Here is an 18,368-nt window from a genome sequence, read left to right as displayed (position 1 = left end):
CTGGAACCTTCTTGGACATCTCCACTGAAATGCTAGCATGTTTGCAGCTGTCATTCGATACCAGAGGTGGTGGTGGGGTCTTTTTGAACACAACCCGTGATAGTTTCTTGTTACTGGTCATTCTTGTTACTGGTCAGAATCTGCATAAGTGGTGTATGCACTTGTGTTTTTCTGTAGTGTGTGATACCACAGTTATTGTACAAGTGTCAGTGTGGGAACTTTTCAGAATATGACATCTTGTAAATGACTTGCACTAGAATCCTGCAACAAACACTGACACTTTAATTTACCCTTCTTTTAGTTAGCTTATATCAATAGGCATTGTCACATATAAAAATGTGTATGTTTGCACAAAAAATACACTTTCTAAGTATTATTACACTCTGTTGATTGGCTAATAATATGAGCTCTTGACTACAAATCCATTGTGTGAAAACCACACATCAATAGCACATTCCATATACATATGACGAGCAGATAACAATGTCCTCACAATTTCTAAATCACATGTATGGGGAAAATGTTTTGCCCTACTGACAAGAAAACCTGTGCTGCCACTGGTTGACCCCAAGATGTTTACCATCTTAATATATAAGCAAGAACGAAATGAAACTAGGATAATCTGGATATAGCTTGTCTTTTACAGTAATACTCATCTGTTGGGTTTGTTCTCATTCAGCAGGAATCCATTTACTCTGAACCAAATAGATGCTTAAGTGATTGTATTTGTTGAAGAGAAGTTGCGTTGTCTGTGTATACTGCTGTATAGGATTTAATTAATGATGACATCTTGTTAATAACTATTCAGAAGAGGAAAGGACCTGTAACAGATCCCTGTAGTATATGTACCTTAACTTGTACTACACAATTCCTGTTGATAACAAGGAGCACAAGTTCAGATGGGACAAGAATAGTGGGGCTGAGCACCATCAAAGAATCCATCCTGGCATGTACTTTATGTAATGAAACCACAGAAAATCTAAATGCAAATGGCTGGACAGGAATTTAAACCATGCCCTTCCCAAATGTGGAGCCAGTGTCTTAATCATCATGCCAACTTGCTCAGATGTGTACATTAAAGAAGTAGTGATGCCATTATCCTCTGTAACTAATGATAAGCCACAACAAGTTTCACAGCTATTCAGTTCATGGCAGCATACAAATGGATCACATTAACATTGAAATCATACAAAATTAATATCTAATGACAATGAACAAGCATTAATTTCAGGATTTTAATGAATTCTCATTTTGATTAAAAAATACAACCAGGAAAAGAACAACAAGGAAAAAAGATTTACTGTAATTTACAATGTAAAATGTATTGAAATAATTAACTTTATATATTGTTTTTATTTAAATTATCCTGTGTCTAGGCCATAAAGCAGAATCAGTATGTGGGACATGAGAATTAATTTCCCATTGTAACGAACAGCACTAGTGAATTTCACATCATTTGTAACACATCCAAGAACAACTAATAAGAGATAAATCAAAATCAGAAACATTTGAGTCACTGGACATAGGTTCCATAACTTACTTAAATCACAAAAATATGACAAAAACTGAGAATACTTACTGTGGTTGCCAGTATTATTCCCACACAGGACTGGAATGATGCTGTTTCTGTTCTGACCACTGACTGTGAACTGATCCACAGTACATGTCCCATTTCTAGGTGCTTCTAACTACAACACAAAGTGAAATATTGTACTGCAAAAACTAGTAACTTGCTTTATTCATCTCTGTAATTGTGGTATTCCATTATTTCTTCTCCTTTTGGAGTTGAATATTATTTTAAGATTTTAATATAATAAATAGTAAGTTATTTTACAGAAGAGCTTCAGATACATAGAGCTGTTTGTGAAAACTGCAGCATGTGCTATGGTTGACGAACTTTTGCTTACAGGGTGGATGCATGGGACTGATGTCTCTAAATTGGGCATTGGGAAAATATTTTAGGAGCAGACTATTTGCAGTCATAAATCACTTCATTAGTATAACAAATCAGACCAATTCACAGCATATCCACCACCATTATGCTAACAGAAGTCAACAGCTATTCCTCATTCTATGCTTGCCGTACATAATTCTATAGTGACTTCAGTTCATAGGCATGGATCCAAAGGGTAGGCATAGGGGTACATTATACTCCCCCCCCCCCCCCCAATAAGTAAGTAAATGCATTTTACCAACCACTGATATAAACAAATTATTATGACTTTATTAAAACATTTCATGAATTTTACTACCATTAAAATTCTAGGCACCTGCAGCATGTTGAACTGTGGGTGTGATTGTGAATTACATATGAGGTGAGAATGGGGGCAGAGGGGGGGAGGGGGGAGGGGGGGGGGCGAGGGCAGTAAAAGAAAGTGACAGTAACTCCACCCAGAACTGAACACTGGATCCACACCAGTCAATTGATCCCAGCGCTGACAATAAGGGAATAATTGTTGGGTTTACAGTCAAGTCTCTGTGCCTAATAGCAAAAGTAATTTAGCAAGTGCCCATGTTAACATCGTTAGGTATGCTGATGAAGAAAAAAGCAAACAATTCATCAGGACTTCTAATGGTAGCAAAAATGTCACTTGCTGAAATATAATTCTTGTTGGACATTCTGGTCATTTTGATACCAAGAGGACATTACAACTAAACAAATGTGGAACATTCTTATCCTGCTGAATATAGTTAGAAAAATGGAGACTTAGAAAACATGATTTTTTTTGCTGGAATCCTGCTTGCAGTAGCCATAGTTGTGCTTAGTGGATGCTTCTGATATCACATTTGTTGTAGAAACTCTGCTTCCAATAGTAATTAACTAGTTGTGCTTGATGATATTTCTGGTATCACATTAGGTGCTATCTGAGACTATAAACATTTGCAGAAATTTATCCAGAGGGGGCAACACACTAAATTTTCATTTTTTATATAAGTGAAGTGGTCAATTTTTGATATGTCCACAAGAACTACATTTCAAAGGTGCCATGAAACATTACTATATCCAATAAAACTTATGGTTATCCACTCTCTTCTAGAAGTGTATGAGATTTCTACAATGAATAAAAACTCTGTACTCCAGATTCCCACTATCATGGATGCCAATGAAACATAATTACATACACCTGTCAGATTTAGAGTATGGAATAGCTATCAGAGTGTGAAATATGAGTTTTCCTGCAGCATAACTATCATACACAGAGAAGGTTAACACACTGTAGTTACAGAATATCGCAAACAATTTGTGAAATACATCCTTTATCAAAGTGTCATACACCACATAGTCACAACAGTGAGCAACAATAATCACAGAACTCATATCTGCATTAATATGATGATTATGTTGGACAAGGTACAAAAATGGTTTTGGTGTTTTGGTTTCTATACATTCTTCTGTAAGCCATTATGTTTAACACATATCTGGCCACTTATCACACCTATGCATTTAAAAAAGATATTTTGTTTTTTAATTGATATTTTTATTATTTTTGGTGAAGCAAATTGTTATTAATTTTACATTTACCACTGTTACAAAAATTCTGTTTTCTTCTCAAATTAACATAGTTACAGAACAGAATTAGAATGGTTGTAGCTCTAGAGACCAGAAATTTAAATGGTTAAAAACACATTGACCATAAAAAGAATTATCCACTTCTTTTGCCAATACAGTGAACACTAAAATGCAAACAAATTAATTCTGTTAAATGAAAGGGAATAAAAACAATCAAAAGGGCCATTGTGCTGAATGAAGAACTAAGAATTTTCTGTGTATACAGCTCTTCTAAGTGGTCCTATTGCAACATTTCTGAAAAATCTAGCAAAAATTATCACTGAAATTTAGAATAAAAAGTGTAATCTGTGGAGTCTACAACAAAGACACAGATAAAGAATCAAAACAAAAACAAGAATTAAAAGAAACCTTATTACAGTGTGATATTAAAATAGTAGTAAATTCAACTACAAGAGGGGCTGATCGAAGCGAGACCATCACTGACAACATTATCAACAATACCGAAAAAGTGAATGTGAAACAAAGCTCTGCAAACAGTGACTTCTGATCATCACAGGTTAATGTGCTATATCAACAAAAATAGGAGCTCTAAAACAAAAACAGAAAAACAAAAAAGAGAAGACAGGATTATGAATATCCAGAAAATGAACATTTTTAAAATAACTCTAAAGAGATAAGGTTGAACTGAAACAATGCAAGCACAAGACACAAATGAGAAGTATGATGCATTTCTTTACACTCTACTGCACCATTTTCATGAAGTCTTCCCCAAATGATCTGTCAGAAAAAGTTGGGTCACTTTATGCAATGAATTGCCAAAGAAATAACCAAACTCCAGACAAGACTGGAGGATCTCAAACAAACACAGAATATATAATAGAGGGAAACATTCCACGTGGGAAAAATATATCTAAAAACAAAGATGATGTGACTTACCGAACGAAAGCGCTGGCAGGTCGATAGACACACAAACAAACACAAACACACACACAAAATTCAAGCTTTCGCAACAAACTGTTGCCTCATCAGGAAAGAGGGAAGGAGAGGGAAAGACGAGAGGATGTGGGTTTTAAGGGAGAGGGTAAGGAGTCATTCCAATCCCGGGAGCGGAAAGACTTACCTTAGGGGGAAAAAAGGACGGGTATACACTCACACACACACACATATCCATCCATACATATACAGACACAAGCAGACATGGCCTCTCCCTTAAAACCCACATCCTCTCATCTTTCCCTCTCCTTCCCTCTTTCCTGATGAGGCAACAGCTTGTTGCGAAAACATGGAATATAGAGACACATAAACAACACTGAAAAAAGGATAGGCAATTAATAAGAGAAGCAATAGTCATTTCAATAAAACGGCCATAACAATTCAAATCATAAAAGTAAAATGACATGGGACATAATGAACACTGAAAAATATAATAAAAAGAGTGTAAATAACAGAAATATCATTAACTCTATGAAAACTGACAGCACCACAGTTACAAATGAAACAAAAATTTTTAATATACTCAACAAAAAATTCTTAGATGCTACCCAAAATTTAAGATGTGAAAGAAATCATCAGGGACTGGAGGATCCTAGAACATTTGGGCAGCCACACCCTCATTGTTTGTGGAACCATTAAGATAACAGGAACTCATAAAAACAGTTCAGAAATTGAAACCCAAGAAGTCTGCAGGAGAAGATTAAATATCAAATTATTTAATAAAGCATGGCATGTGAATGAAGAAACAAGTGAATGACTTTTGCATGCAACAAACTGTCCATTAAGAGAAGATGTACTCAAAAAATTAAAAATAAGTGAAGTAGTAACAATATACAAGAAACGTGACAAACATGACCCCAATAATGTCATACCAGTATCTTTAATATCTGGTTTCCCAAAAATACACAGTAGATGAATTACATTGCTAGAGAAACGTAGTATGGTATGCTGATTCCAACAAATGTGGTTTCCAAAAACGGAAAACTGCACAAAGAGCCATCTTGAGCCTGATAGAATCTGCTATAGATCTATTAAAATTCAGCTATTGACACAATCACCCTTACAGCAACAACTGAAAAAATTGTGTACATGGATATGAGGTGCAGTGGTTAAAACCACAGAAAACAGTATGTGACTGGGACTCTTGATGCAGATCTGAAATGAGGGATATTAAACATGTTACACTTCAAGGGTCTGTACTTCATTCAGTATTAAAGTTGGTGAGAAAGAACAAAAAATATAGTATGCTGATGACATGACACTAATATTAAAAAGAATTTGTAAACACTGAAAGACACATGTTTATTTGAACAGAAAATACAGTTCAGGTATTGGTACAGAATGACTGTGGGTTTTTATCTCCTTATACTTTGGAGGTAAGAGAACTGACTCAGCTATAAGAAACACACTAACTTTATTGATGAATAAATTGTGTACATGAGAACACAAGTGTACTAGTACAGACTAAAATTAAAACATCTTAGTGTTCATCACCACAGAGGGTTGGCAGACTATCGATAGTCACAACATCACCACATAATCCCCTGTCCCACCCCCACCCTGGCAGTGCAGAGCTTGAGGAGGACACTCAGTACCAGTGTTAGGTCCTATAGGGTGGAGCACTGGTCAGGTGGCATCAGAAGAGACAGTTGGCAATATTTCATAGCCAGCCATGTCATGGCAGCTCCCCAAGGGAGACAACTAGCATGTCTCTACTCGCTCATCACAAATTTGTGTAAACCAGCACCGTGTCCTCACACCCTGGTGCAAGTGTTCATACATAGTGATGTGGCACATTGTGAATGTGTAGTGCTGTGTGACAACAACAATTGTGCATCTCTTCAACCACCATACCCTTGTCCGCATAGATTCCTTAGCCATGGGAATGTTCATAAGCAGCAAAGAGTAGGGACTCAGTCTGGCGTACCTGGTTGGTGGTAAAGGTCATGCAAAAATGGAAGTGCATCGACAGAATCTGCTGTGATCCCCGAAAGAGGTATGGCCTCAACCTATCTCATCACCCAATCAACGGCTGGAAAGAAATATCTCAATTCATTGGAAGGGGTTAGGGGGCCCACAATGTTGAGGTGCACATGATGGAAGCACCTCTTTGGTATTTTGAAGCTACCCAGTGATGATTGAATATGGCTTACTCTGTTAGCATGGCATGCATGCACATGTCCAAGAGTGGCAGTCATTCTTGATGCCAGGCCAAACAAAACACTCTGTGTTGTAGCCATAATGCCTGGGTGCACGAAAACATGGATAGCCTAGAAAACCATCTGTTGTAGAGGAGCCAAGTAAAGGCAGTGGAGGTTATCAGTCAAAATGTCTCACAGTATTGTATGAAAGGAACCAGGAAGACACTAGAACACCAAGGTCAGTGCTGAATTAGAATCTTGTTGCAGGTTTGGAATTTCAGTATTGTCCACTTGCAGGTGAGCTAGTTGATCCATGTTGAAAGTGGAAGTAATGGAGTTCACTAGTGACAAGTAGTCAGCTACCACATTGTCCACCTCCCAGATCTCTGTCAAATATCAGTAGTACTATTGCTAATAGGGCCCAAGTATCAAAATCTCCAGGGGGAGGTCCTGTGTTGGGTTGCAAATAGTGTCCACAAGAGGCTTATGGTCAATAACAATCGTGACCTCATGTTCTTCAATGTTCTTGTGGAAGTATTGCACAACTTTGTGAACTCCAAGAAGTTCATGGTGAAATACTGACCATCTGCATTGAGGAGCAGTGAGTTTCCACAAGAACCTGAGGGGTTGTGTAATATAGCCAATGTGTTGTTGTAGGAGTACACCAACCAACATGTGACTTGTATCTGCTGTGATGGAGATATGTATGTCAAGCAGCAGATGCATGAGCATGACGTCGTTCGGAAGCACAGTCTTAACTGCGATGGACACTGGATCATTTCATCCAACCACAGTATCTTACATGCCCCAGATGATTTTTTTCTTGAACAGAGAGGGACGTGAAGAGAGGTGGCATGTGGCCAGTGTCTCCGAAAAAAGTTCACCATTCCCAGAAATTGGCAAAAATTACAGTAGGTTGTAGGTAATCAGAGGTCATGGGTAAGTGTGATGCAATTAGACATCAGACAGGAAATGTCAGCATTGACAATGCGACCAAGGAGGATAGCACTCATGTGGCTCGATTGTGACTTTTCATATTTAATTGCCACACCATTATTGGTGACTCCAGTTGTAACTTGAGCTACGAGTTTTACATGTTCCTCAGTTGAGGGGGAATAGAGTGGGATATTGTCAAAGTAGGTGTAACAATAAGGTAAGTTAAACAAAGCAGAGTCAAGGAACCTTTGCCAAGTTTGAGCTATGTTCTTGAGATGATAAGGCACAAAGTAGTACTCGAACAAGCCAAATGGTGTAGTTATGCTGTTTTAGGAATGTCATATTTGCACATAGGGATCTGATGGCATGCCTTGTGACAATCTATAACATAAAAACTCACAATCTATTAAGTAGTTGGACAAAGTCTTAAATGTGGGGAATGGGATAATTCTCCATGGTGGCACAGGCACTGAGTTTCCGACAATCACCACACAACAGGAATGAACCATCCTTCTTTGGGATGAGACGTATGGGGAAAGACCAGTTAATCTCTGAAGGGCATACAGTGCTCACATTTAAAGTTTCATTGACAGCTGCTTTTGCTTGGCACAGTTTCTTAGGAGTGAGGCCCTCTAGTGCACAGTAGAACCCTCTGTAGTTGTTGTCCTATGGGAAGTACTGTTCATAATCACACCTAGGTGTACCTTAGCTTGTGGACGTGGAGACCTTGATGAGGGCAAGGCTTCTGTGGTGGGCATAAATCAGCCACAAACTGATGAGGTGGCTGACAGTGCACCAGTTTGTCCAACGCGTTGTTGATGACCTGTTTAAGTTCCGAATTGTGTGTCTGCTGGGTATCGATTCTGGAGTGTTGGGTAGTAAGCCCGAGCAGAGTGAGCAATCAAGAGAGGGGCTAGTGGTGGATCACTTTTCACCAAAGAAGAGGGGGTCTAAGGCTGAAGGAGCCTGCTATACATGTATCCATCAAATGGTGTACCAATTATGCTGAACGTAGGTCTGGAGAGAGGACAAAATTCCTAAGAAAGTCAATCATGAGGACTGGGCTGTCCATATCAGCTACACAAAAAGTGCAGGGAAACTGTAAATCCAGCATAAGTTGAATCTGAAATTCAACTGTGTAATAGACATTGACATGGGAACTACTGTTGGTGTGAAGGATGAGTTTTGCCAGAATATGCGCAGAGACACAAGAGGGACAAATGTCCCTGGAATCAGTCCCAATGTCTATGAGGAAATGAAACTTATTAGTGTAATCTTAGACGTAAAATCTTCGGCTAGGAGAGACCATAATGTCCGATGGCTGTTGAGGGTAAATTGTGCCACGCACAGGGAAGCTGACAGTTTCTTGCCACGTCATTGAAGGTGACGTGAGACCAACAGGGTGGGGAGTTAGGCAATTGTTATCCACATCATCTCTTGTGCTTTGCTGGAGATGTGCCATGTGATCGGGTCAGGGATGGCCAGACAACATCAGAGGAGGTGGAACTGGCATAGTTAGCACTAGTTACCAGCCACCAGGTGCAACAGGGTGTTCTGTTGAGTTGTGTGAGTTCTCACACAACCTCTGCCAGCAGAGGGCATCAGACAAGGAGTGTGGATGTAAACACTGTTGCCAACCTTTTCATCTGGCAAAAGGCTTGTGGCTGAAAGTAGCTAACAGTGACAGATGATTCTATGTCTGATCTAACAGCCAGAGTTTATCCTGTAAAGAGTCCACTGAGTGTGAGAACAGCTGAAGTTTAGATGATGTGATAAGTGAGCAAGACATAATGTCCAAAGGGTGATGTGTGCCATGAGCTCGGGGCCAATCTATGCCTGGAGGTGTCACCACAGCTGTGAAGAGCTATCTGTTGCGGAGCTGCTTTTTGTTGGATGATATGATGAACTGCCTGTCAGTGGGATGCAATAACCATTCAATGATAATCAGCTTCACAGTAGCATACTTGGTTTGTGCAGAAGAGCTCAAAATCAGGTCACTAATGAGGTCAGTATGGTCATGAAGATCACTGACCAACCGTATGAATCGAGTATCATCATTGAGCATATTGGCCACCAGGGCAAGCCACATGTTCGGATTTTCTATCTGGGCCTGTGGTAACTTGGAAAATCTGCTTGTTGGGACATGCTGCACAGAAGTTGGTTAGTGCAGTGTATCACGGAAAAGCAGTAGCAATGTAGCTTGCTGTGATGGTATCTACAGCAGTGGGCATGACGTCATGCGAAGAAGGAGGTCGCTGAGGTGTGTTGACCAAGGCCCTCGTGGGCAAGCAGGTGAAGCCTTCGCGAAATGAGCTACACAGCACAGCATGTGTGGAAGTGAAACTGACTGATGCAGATGGACAACCATAGGGGAGGTGCAGTCACAGTTAGGTTAGGAACATGTGAGCTGATATCAAAAGACTGTACATGAGCACACAAAACTGGTACTTGCACCATTGACTGCATCTGTCCTTCACAATTGACATCCAGTGTGTAGGCAGGGAGTGTGCACTCAAATGTATTCCAAGATAATTGATCCATTGTCTACATAGGCTTGGCACTGAATCCTGGTAAGTAGTTAGTTGTGTACGAAAAAGCATCCAGGATCACCATAGTAGATATTGATCACTACACTCTTTGGAGGTAAGAGAAGATATCAAATTATAAGAAACAATGTGAAGATTACTGTCTAAATAAACTGCATACATGACAGAAGAAGTGTACATAATAACAGTGTAGCAAAGACTAAAGTCAGGAGATTTTAGCTTTCAACATCTTAGTGGCTTGGTGGACTATCGATAGTCACAGCAACTGAAATAGTCACCAACTCTGAAAACACCAATGTTCCCCTTATTTATGAATATAAAATAGAAACATCACATAGATGTATTCATAGATGAAAAAAGACTGGGAACTGCCTTTGACAATAAGCTGCAATTGAGGTAACTTATAAACAATATCTGGTGTAAATTTTTTTAATTTTTTATTTATTTTTTTTATTTATTGTTCCGTTGGACCAAATTAAGGAGAAGTCTCCATGGTCATGGAACGAGTCAATACATGAAATTATAACACGATATTAGAAACAGATAAAATGAAATATAAAAAAAGCATATTCAGGTGACAAGTCGTAAGTTTAAATAAAGAAAATCAACAATGTAACACTGGAATTTGCTTAATTTTTTAGCTCTTCCAGGAGCTCCTCGACAGAATAGAAGGAGTGAGCCATGAGGAAACTCTTCAGTTTAGACTTAAAAGCATTTGGGCTACTGCTAAGATTTTTGAGTTCTTGTGGCAGCTTATTGAAAACGAATGCAGCAGAATAGTGCACTCCTTTCTGCACAAGAGTCAAGGAAGTGCATTCCACATGCAGATTTGATTTCTGCCTAGTATTAACTGAGTGAAAGCTGCTAACTCTTGGGAATAAGTTAATATTGCTAACAACAAACGACATTAAAGAAAATATTTACTGTGAGGGCAATGTCAAAATTCCCAGACTATTGAATAGGGGTCGACAAGAGGTTCTCGAACTTACACCACCTATAGCTCAAACAGCCCGTTTTTTAGCCAAAAATACCCTTTCTGAATCAGAAGAATTACCCCAAAAAATAATAGCATACGACATAAGTGTATGAAAATATGCGAAGTAGACTACTTTTCATGTTCAAGTGTCACTTATTTCAGATACTGTTCTAATGGTAAATAAAGCAGGATTTAGTTTCTGAACAAGATCCTGGACATGGGCTTTCCACAACAGCTTACTATCTATCCAAACACCTAGGAACTTGAACTGTTCCATCTCGCTTATAATATGCCCATTAAGCACTTTAATATTAATTATGAAACAGTTTGCACATTATGCCATAAACAGTGTACCATGCTTGTTTGGAACCATACTTGCAGTATGAAATTACTGTTTGAGCAATAGCACAAAAAAACTTTCTATTGCCCAAAAGTTTATTCGGACCATCCTGAATGAGTAAATGTAAATGTCGCGTGACTAGGGCCTCCCGTCGGGTAGACTGTTCACCGGGTGCAAGTCTTTCGATTTGACGCCACTTCGGCGAATTGCGTGTCGATGGGGGTGAGATGATGATGATTAGGGCAACACAACACCCAGTCCCTGAGCAGAGAAAATCTCCGACCCAGCCAGGAATCGAACCTGGCCGTTAGGATTGACATTCTGTCGCGCTGACCACTCAGCTACCGGGGGCGGACATTCTGGATTAAAAAAAGACTTATGCAGAACTGCCTTTCACAGTCTAAAAATATTGATATTTCCATCCATGTACATATGCAGAACAATAATTTCATTAATCAAAGGCAATACAAAAAATGTAAATGTTAATTTAGATTAAACAAGAAATAAAGGCCAACTAGAAAGTATACCACACGGACTGAGAACTGCTGAAGGAGATCCTAGGTGCACATCTGTAAAGTGTCTTCCTAAGAGTCTACAGGACAGTATGCATAAAAAGATATTCCAGAAACTTTGGATTATTTGATGGAAAAGAATTTTTTAGTGTAGAGAAGTATGTGTAATAAATGAGGATTACTGGTACCTTGTGGCCTCTTAGGTTATCCACATAAATAATCGCATGTAGCTTTAGAATATACAAAATTAGCTTTTTATTCTTCATAAATGCAAGCAAGAATATTTAATAAAAGAAATTCAAACTTACACCACTGAACATAAATGATTACAGCAAAGATAACAAAAATAAGCAAGTCAGAGAGTTCACTAGTATATCTTGATCTTCTCATGATGCTCAAATACAGCAAAAAATGTATCACTAGCACACAACCCCCCCCTCTCTCACCCACCCACCCCCACCCTGTTCAGTGGAGAGAAGCTGGAAAGCCATAATACTTTTTGATTTGTTATCCGGCTCTTGTGTAGGTCAGATGTCGTAGTGTCAGCATTGCTGTTGGCTGTGGCGCCCATAAGCCATGTGGCAGAATTTGCAGAGTCTGGACTGGTCGTGGTGTGAAGTTTTGGCTAGGTATCCAGGACTGCTGAGGGTAAAAACCATGCCAGTTTGACGTTTGATGGATACTTTCAAGGGTGTGCTATTCTGTAGGATGTCAATGGCGTGAACCCCTCTGCTCAAAGCTAGGGAAGGCCCAGTGTATGGTGGCTATAGTGGCAATCTGACTGAGTACATTTGCAGCATCATATGTGAACAGCAGCGCAGGTCTTTGCGCACAAACATCTGTTCATTGCCATAGTGGGAAGTTGGCAGGTAGCTGACGTGCAGATGTTGATGCCATCATGTTTTAATTGCTCCACTAACTGTGAAAGTTCCCCCATGACAACTAGTGGTGCTGCCACTAAGTAGTCCACTGGAATGTGTAGAGGCTCACTGTAAGTCATTTCTGCCACAGATGCACCAGTATCAAGTTTGTGCATTGTTCAGAAGCCTAAGAGGACTGAGGGAAGTCCCACTGTCCACTTTTCTTGGTTATGCATTAATGGTACCTTTAAGGTTCTGTGCCGCCATTCTACCATATCACTATTAGAGGTTGAGAGGTTGTAGCTAGTTGTGTGGTGTCACTGAAAGCTGCAGAGTTTGGCTAGTTCCTGGGATAGGGTTGATTCAAATTGGTTCCTTCGTCAGATGTAACGTGGAGAAGGTATCTAAAATTTGTAATTAATGTATACATAACAATTTTTGCCATAGTGTTGGCTGAGATGTCAGTGATCGGCATTGCCTATGCTTGCAGTGTACATCTGTCTACAGTGATGAACAATTATGTGTATCCATCTGAAGGTGGAAGAGGACGGACCTGGCCAACATGAATGTGAGCAAATCTAGCTGGTGCATCTTGGAAGTTATCCACATCAGCAAGCTTTTGATGTCTCACTTTACTTTGTTGGCATGGGCGATATGAACATACACAAATGAATGCTCTTTCTTAATGGAAGGTGACAAAAAATGGTTGTAAGCAATCTGACAGTAGCATTGGCTGCCAGATAATATAAGCCATTGATGCTATTGAAATTTGTCTTCTGAAACTTCTGTCACATGTAAGGATATGGTTTTTTCCAGGAGATGTCACACCACAGTTTCACCTTAAAGTTGAGGACAGGAATCTTGTAGAGATGTAACCCTGTAGATGAGTCGTTCAACAACTGTTGTAACTATGGTTCTACGGACTGCTCTTTGGCGACTTCTCTGTAGTCTATAATCTCTGCCACTCCACAAACACAAGAAATGTAGTCAGCCACCAAATTTTCAGCACCTTTTATATGTTGCATAAGAGGTTTATGAGACCAACCTGCTGAAGCTGCCCAAGTGAGCACTTGCCGTGTACGTTCTTTGGGTCGAGCACACTGTCCAATTTCACCTGCTTCTTTGAACCATGACGTCCTCTCTAATGTCATGAGTTTACATTGTGAAGGATATAAGTAGCCTATTGTTAAATGTTAACTGTCGACGTCTTAGTAACTAGGTCCAATGTTATCTACGTTGTTTGTACATTATGCTGATTATCCCAAAACAATGAATTATTGAGGAATTTATGTGCATGATTTTTCGATTTTTAGGTTCCTTTGGAATGACCTTACGAGGGAACGGTCCAGTCCAACACGTGGAAACATGCCCTGAAAATTTTTATATAGGAAGAATACACCGAAAGAAAGACCATGTCAAAATATTTGCTGCTCAAAGGAATAATAATCCGCAGTTGCTGTTCACTCAAATTTGTAACTCATTTAACATTCATAATAATAATTACCAGTTGCTTTTGCAATAGCGGCACTCTTAACAGAGATAAAACTGAATTAATATTCATCGTGTTTAATACTTAATATTATGCAATGTGCAAACCTGGTCTCGCTCCATAAATCAGACAGTAAACTGTATAAATGGAAGAAAGATAAGGTAAGAAATAGTGTCCAAACGAAACTCGCAAAACTGTGAAAGAAAAGCTATCCAAAGGATTTACAGCACTCGGTGGCCACGAAGTCCTATTACCCCACACTAAACTTGAATACCGTACATAATGTGAACAACTTTTCTTTAGAGGAGTTTTCTTCAGACGCGAGCCATGTAGAGAGCTACTTGTGAGAAACAATGCACCTTTACTGATGGAGATCTACCGACCAACCGATTCGGCTCAAATTTGTGTACAACCTAAAACGAAGGAATCTGATACATTTTGGGTCAACATCCCCGCGTTTATGAGAAAATCACCCCTAAAGGTTATGACGAGCAATCGACTCAAAACTGGGGGGATCGATACATAATTGTAAATAGAGCAATTTTCTTCATCAGGTATGGGGTCCGAAAACGCATACTTTTCCAGAAATCGAGGTAAGAAACTTTTACAACTGCCACTTCTGTACCCACATGGTAAACGCTTTTCGTCGACAGTACCAATAGAGCAACGGCCAAGGTGACTGGCTGGGAATCGGAGAACCCGGGTTCGAATCTCGAAGAAACTTTATTTCCGGGCTTGAGATTTGCTGTGTGCTTCTGGAAACCCAGCGGGATTGCACAACCGCACGGATGCAATAACTATTCACAGCATAATTCATAACCAACTTTCAGCACCGATTTTTCAGGCGATGATATCGTTTGCGTAGTGCGCATCAAAATTAATTCCCGAAAAAGACATATTTTAAAATGTAAACCAAGTTTGTTTTCCGCCGACTCTTCGGAATGAACAGTGTAGTTGTCGAAAGATTGCATTCATTAGATGTTCTTGGTGCCGTGAGTATATTTGCTTCGAATGTTTATATGACAAGTACCATCCATCTAGTTGTTCGAATCAAAGTGAGGACACGTAACAGTGACTGGAAGAACCATTGGAAAGTGACCTGGAGTAACATTTAAGTTGTTTACTATCCCAAGATGTTTGAGAAATTTATTTGCCTAACTTATTATTATCATTCCTTATTGATTTACTTATCTTATTAACCCTCCGATCCCTATCATTTGAGATATGGAAAAATACAAACGAAAAGAATAACATCCGCTAGGGTTCTCCGATTCCCAGCGAGATACCTTAACCGTTGCGCTGTCGGCGAAAAGCGTTTCCCATGTGGGTACAGATAGGCAGTTGTAAAAGTTTCTTCCCTCGATTTCTGGAAAAGTATGAGTTTGTGGACCCCATACCTGACGATGAAAATTGCTCTGTTTACAATTATCTGTCGATCCCTCCAATTTTGAGTCGATTGCTCGTCATAACCTTTAGGGATGATTTTCTCAAAATTGCGGGGGTGTTGACCCAAAATATCTTAGATTAGTTCGTTTTAGGTTTTACACAAGCGACCTGCCAAATCTGAGCCGAATCGGTTGACCGTGTCTCAGGCCTTCCCCTTGTGAGCCCTCTAAATCGCAACTGAGTCGAGCATTGGTGATTTCAAGTCTTCTTCGACCTGGTTAAGCAGATTTATGAAATCATAAAATAACGAAGTTCAAATCGAGTAAAAGTGTAGAGGAGATGCCATTAAGTCGTAGCTTACATGAAGACAAAGCTTACTGTTTGCCCATAATGTGTTGTGTCTAATGCCGATCAGTAAGGTTTTATGAAAGAAATGCAAGCAAACTGCACTTTATCATTTTGAGCAAAAAAAGACCGCGAGTCTATTGTGTAATCAGTTACTGCCATGACACATTCATGTACAACAATGTCAGTGACAAATATGAGTGGATTACAGTTTATACGGCTACTCAATGGTAAAAATCTTATAATCGACGTATCAAAATCTGAAAAAATAATCTTTAACATTTCATTCGAATCGGTTTCTCACCAGCTGCACAAATTAATTCATTGCTTTTGCTGGACTCTTGGGCTGGACTTAACGATACCTCTGTCTGTCAGAAGGACGATGAAAAGACTGCTGATATCATTGAGATTCCACCTGAAAAACCACTGTTAATCTCGATAAAGAAGTTTATCGAGTGTGTAAAGTATTTTTAAGGAAATTGTCAGACAATGTAATTTCCAATAGCTCCCGTCATTTGAGGTTTATCAGGACAACAGTATTCTTAAATTTCAGTCATTTGTACATCAGTAGTTTGCACTGGCACATTTTAGGAATTGCTTTAAGTATGCTCAGTATGCTGTACAATACGCAGAGCAAACGGCCAGGATCCTTCCTTACTTTACCACACTTCTGTCTAAATAAAATTAACGATTATTGTGACTTGTCTGAAAGCATTAATTTTTCTTTAGGTGGGCGTGTCTGGTGTAAGGAAAACGTTTGTTTTCGTCGTTTAAAAGACACTTCGCTTTATTGTAACGACTACGGGGCTATCGTTTCATTGTTAGGCCTACTTAAATATACATTAGTCAAAAATTATAATAAGAAATGTGCTACAGGAACTGTTATACAATCAAATATGTGTAAAATACATCTAGTTTCAACAAATAAAGTCATGATTGATCGAAGTCATCTATAAGGTAACACGAAACACCATATTGATTTATTTTCCTCTGCTAGTCAAGTTTGTAAGGATTACATATGCAACAATTTAGCTGTTGATACGACGTGCCTGTTATTCAAAACATATATAATACGTGACTTTTTTGTATAGTTTAACTACTTCGAATTAGCTTGATCCCACTCCAGATAATGGCACTACGCTGCGCTACGGTGTTTTTGTCACGGTCGATCGCCTGCTAGGCAGGAATGACTGTACAACCCAGTCATAAGCGGTGCTTCATGTGACAAAGATGAGAATCTTCAATAATTTTTAAAAATTAATTGCAGTGCGTCTTATCAGCTAAAATTTCGAAAATGCTCTTCTTTCTTGTATTCTTCCTGTATAAAAATTTCAGGGTGGGTTTCGTCACATCAAATTGAACAATTCCCTTGTTAGCTTTACTATCCTTTTTGTAGTTTGCCCCCACCCAAAACAGCCTAATTCCCGCAGTTGTTCAGTTAATTTCATTTCTTTTTATTACCTTACAGAAATTCTTTGCGTGACTTTCTTTTTTTAAGTTCGTTTTCAGTAATGGTCTAACCTGTGATCGCCATCTTGAAGAATGTAATCGGCCTGTTATTAAATGTTACCTGTGGTAGTTTTAGTAGCTCAAGCAAACCATGCTTTTTGGTCGCTATATGACTTCGTGTGCCAAAGCAGACGAATGGAATCAGACGTTGCTCTATTCCCCCATTTTTGAATGCCAAAGTAATGGGTTTGTGATCTGTAGAGGCAGTCACTAATCGAACTACTTTTTGAGGTTGGAAGTACGTGACTGTCTCATAGATTGCTAACAGGTCTCGATCATATGCATTCCACTTCTGTTGGGCTGGCTGCAACGTTTTAGAGAAATGTTGCTGCGAGCGTTGGTCTACTTCTTCGTGGAGTGCTGCTTTAACTGCTTGCTGACTTGTCTTGCATCGACCACTGTACCAGGTATGCGTGAGATGCCAGGTGGCTGAGTAACACTGCTCATGTAGAGGTAGCGGAATGCTATGTCCGTTTTGGGTGTCTACTGAACAAGTCTGCGTCCAGTGGCGTCATGACCAGCAAGTGCATCCTTTAGCGGTGCCACTGGCCAAAACAGTATGGCCTAGGATGGTGACTTGAGGTTTCCGTGCGACGCATTTGTTTTCATTAAATACCATTCCATGGTCAGACAGCCTTTGAACACCCCATCGACAAAACGTTCCCGTATCTGAGCGACGTTTTAGAGGCCAAAAGACCTGAGTAAAAATTCAAACAAAACAAATGGCATGGTCACCGCATTCTTCGTCATGTCAGTAGTCGCTATGGGTATATGGCTAGATGATAATTGCCACAGGGCCTCTAAGAGCCATCTTTCTTGTGGCT

At 39.5% G+C, this 18,368-nt stretch overlaps 1 protein-coding gene across 1 annotated transcript in view; it reads right to left on the bottom strand.

Moving 5' to 3' along the window:
- Nucleotides 1-18,368, bottom strand: part of LOC126234599 (uncharacterized) — a 231,141-nt gene that overhangs the window by 62,468 nt on the left and 150,305 nt on the right. Inside the window, exon 6 of the mRNA XM_049943318.1 lies at nucleotides 1,580-1,688. Coding sequence (XP_049799275.1) covers nucleotides 1,580-1,688 — 109 coding nt within the window. The remainder of the gene's footprint in view (nucleotides 1-1,579; nucleotides 1,689-18,368) is intronic.

Source organism: Schistocerca nitens, chromosome 2 (assembly GCF_023898315.1).
Source record: "Schistocerca nitens isolate TAMUIC-IGC-003100 chromosome 2, iqSchNite1.1, whole genome shotgun sequence".
Classification (NCBI taxonomy): domain Eukaryota; kingdom Metazoa; phylum Arthropoda; class Insecta; order Orthoptera; family Acrididae; genus Schistocerca; species Schistocerca nitens.
This window is presented reverse-complemented; position numbering and strand designations above follow the sequence as displayed.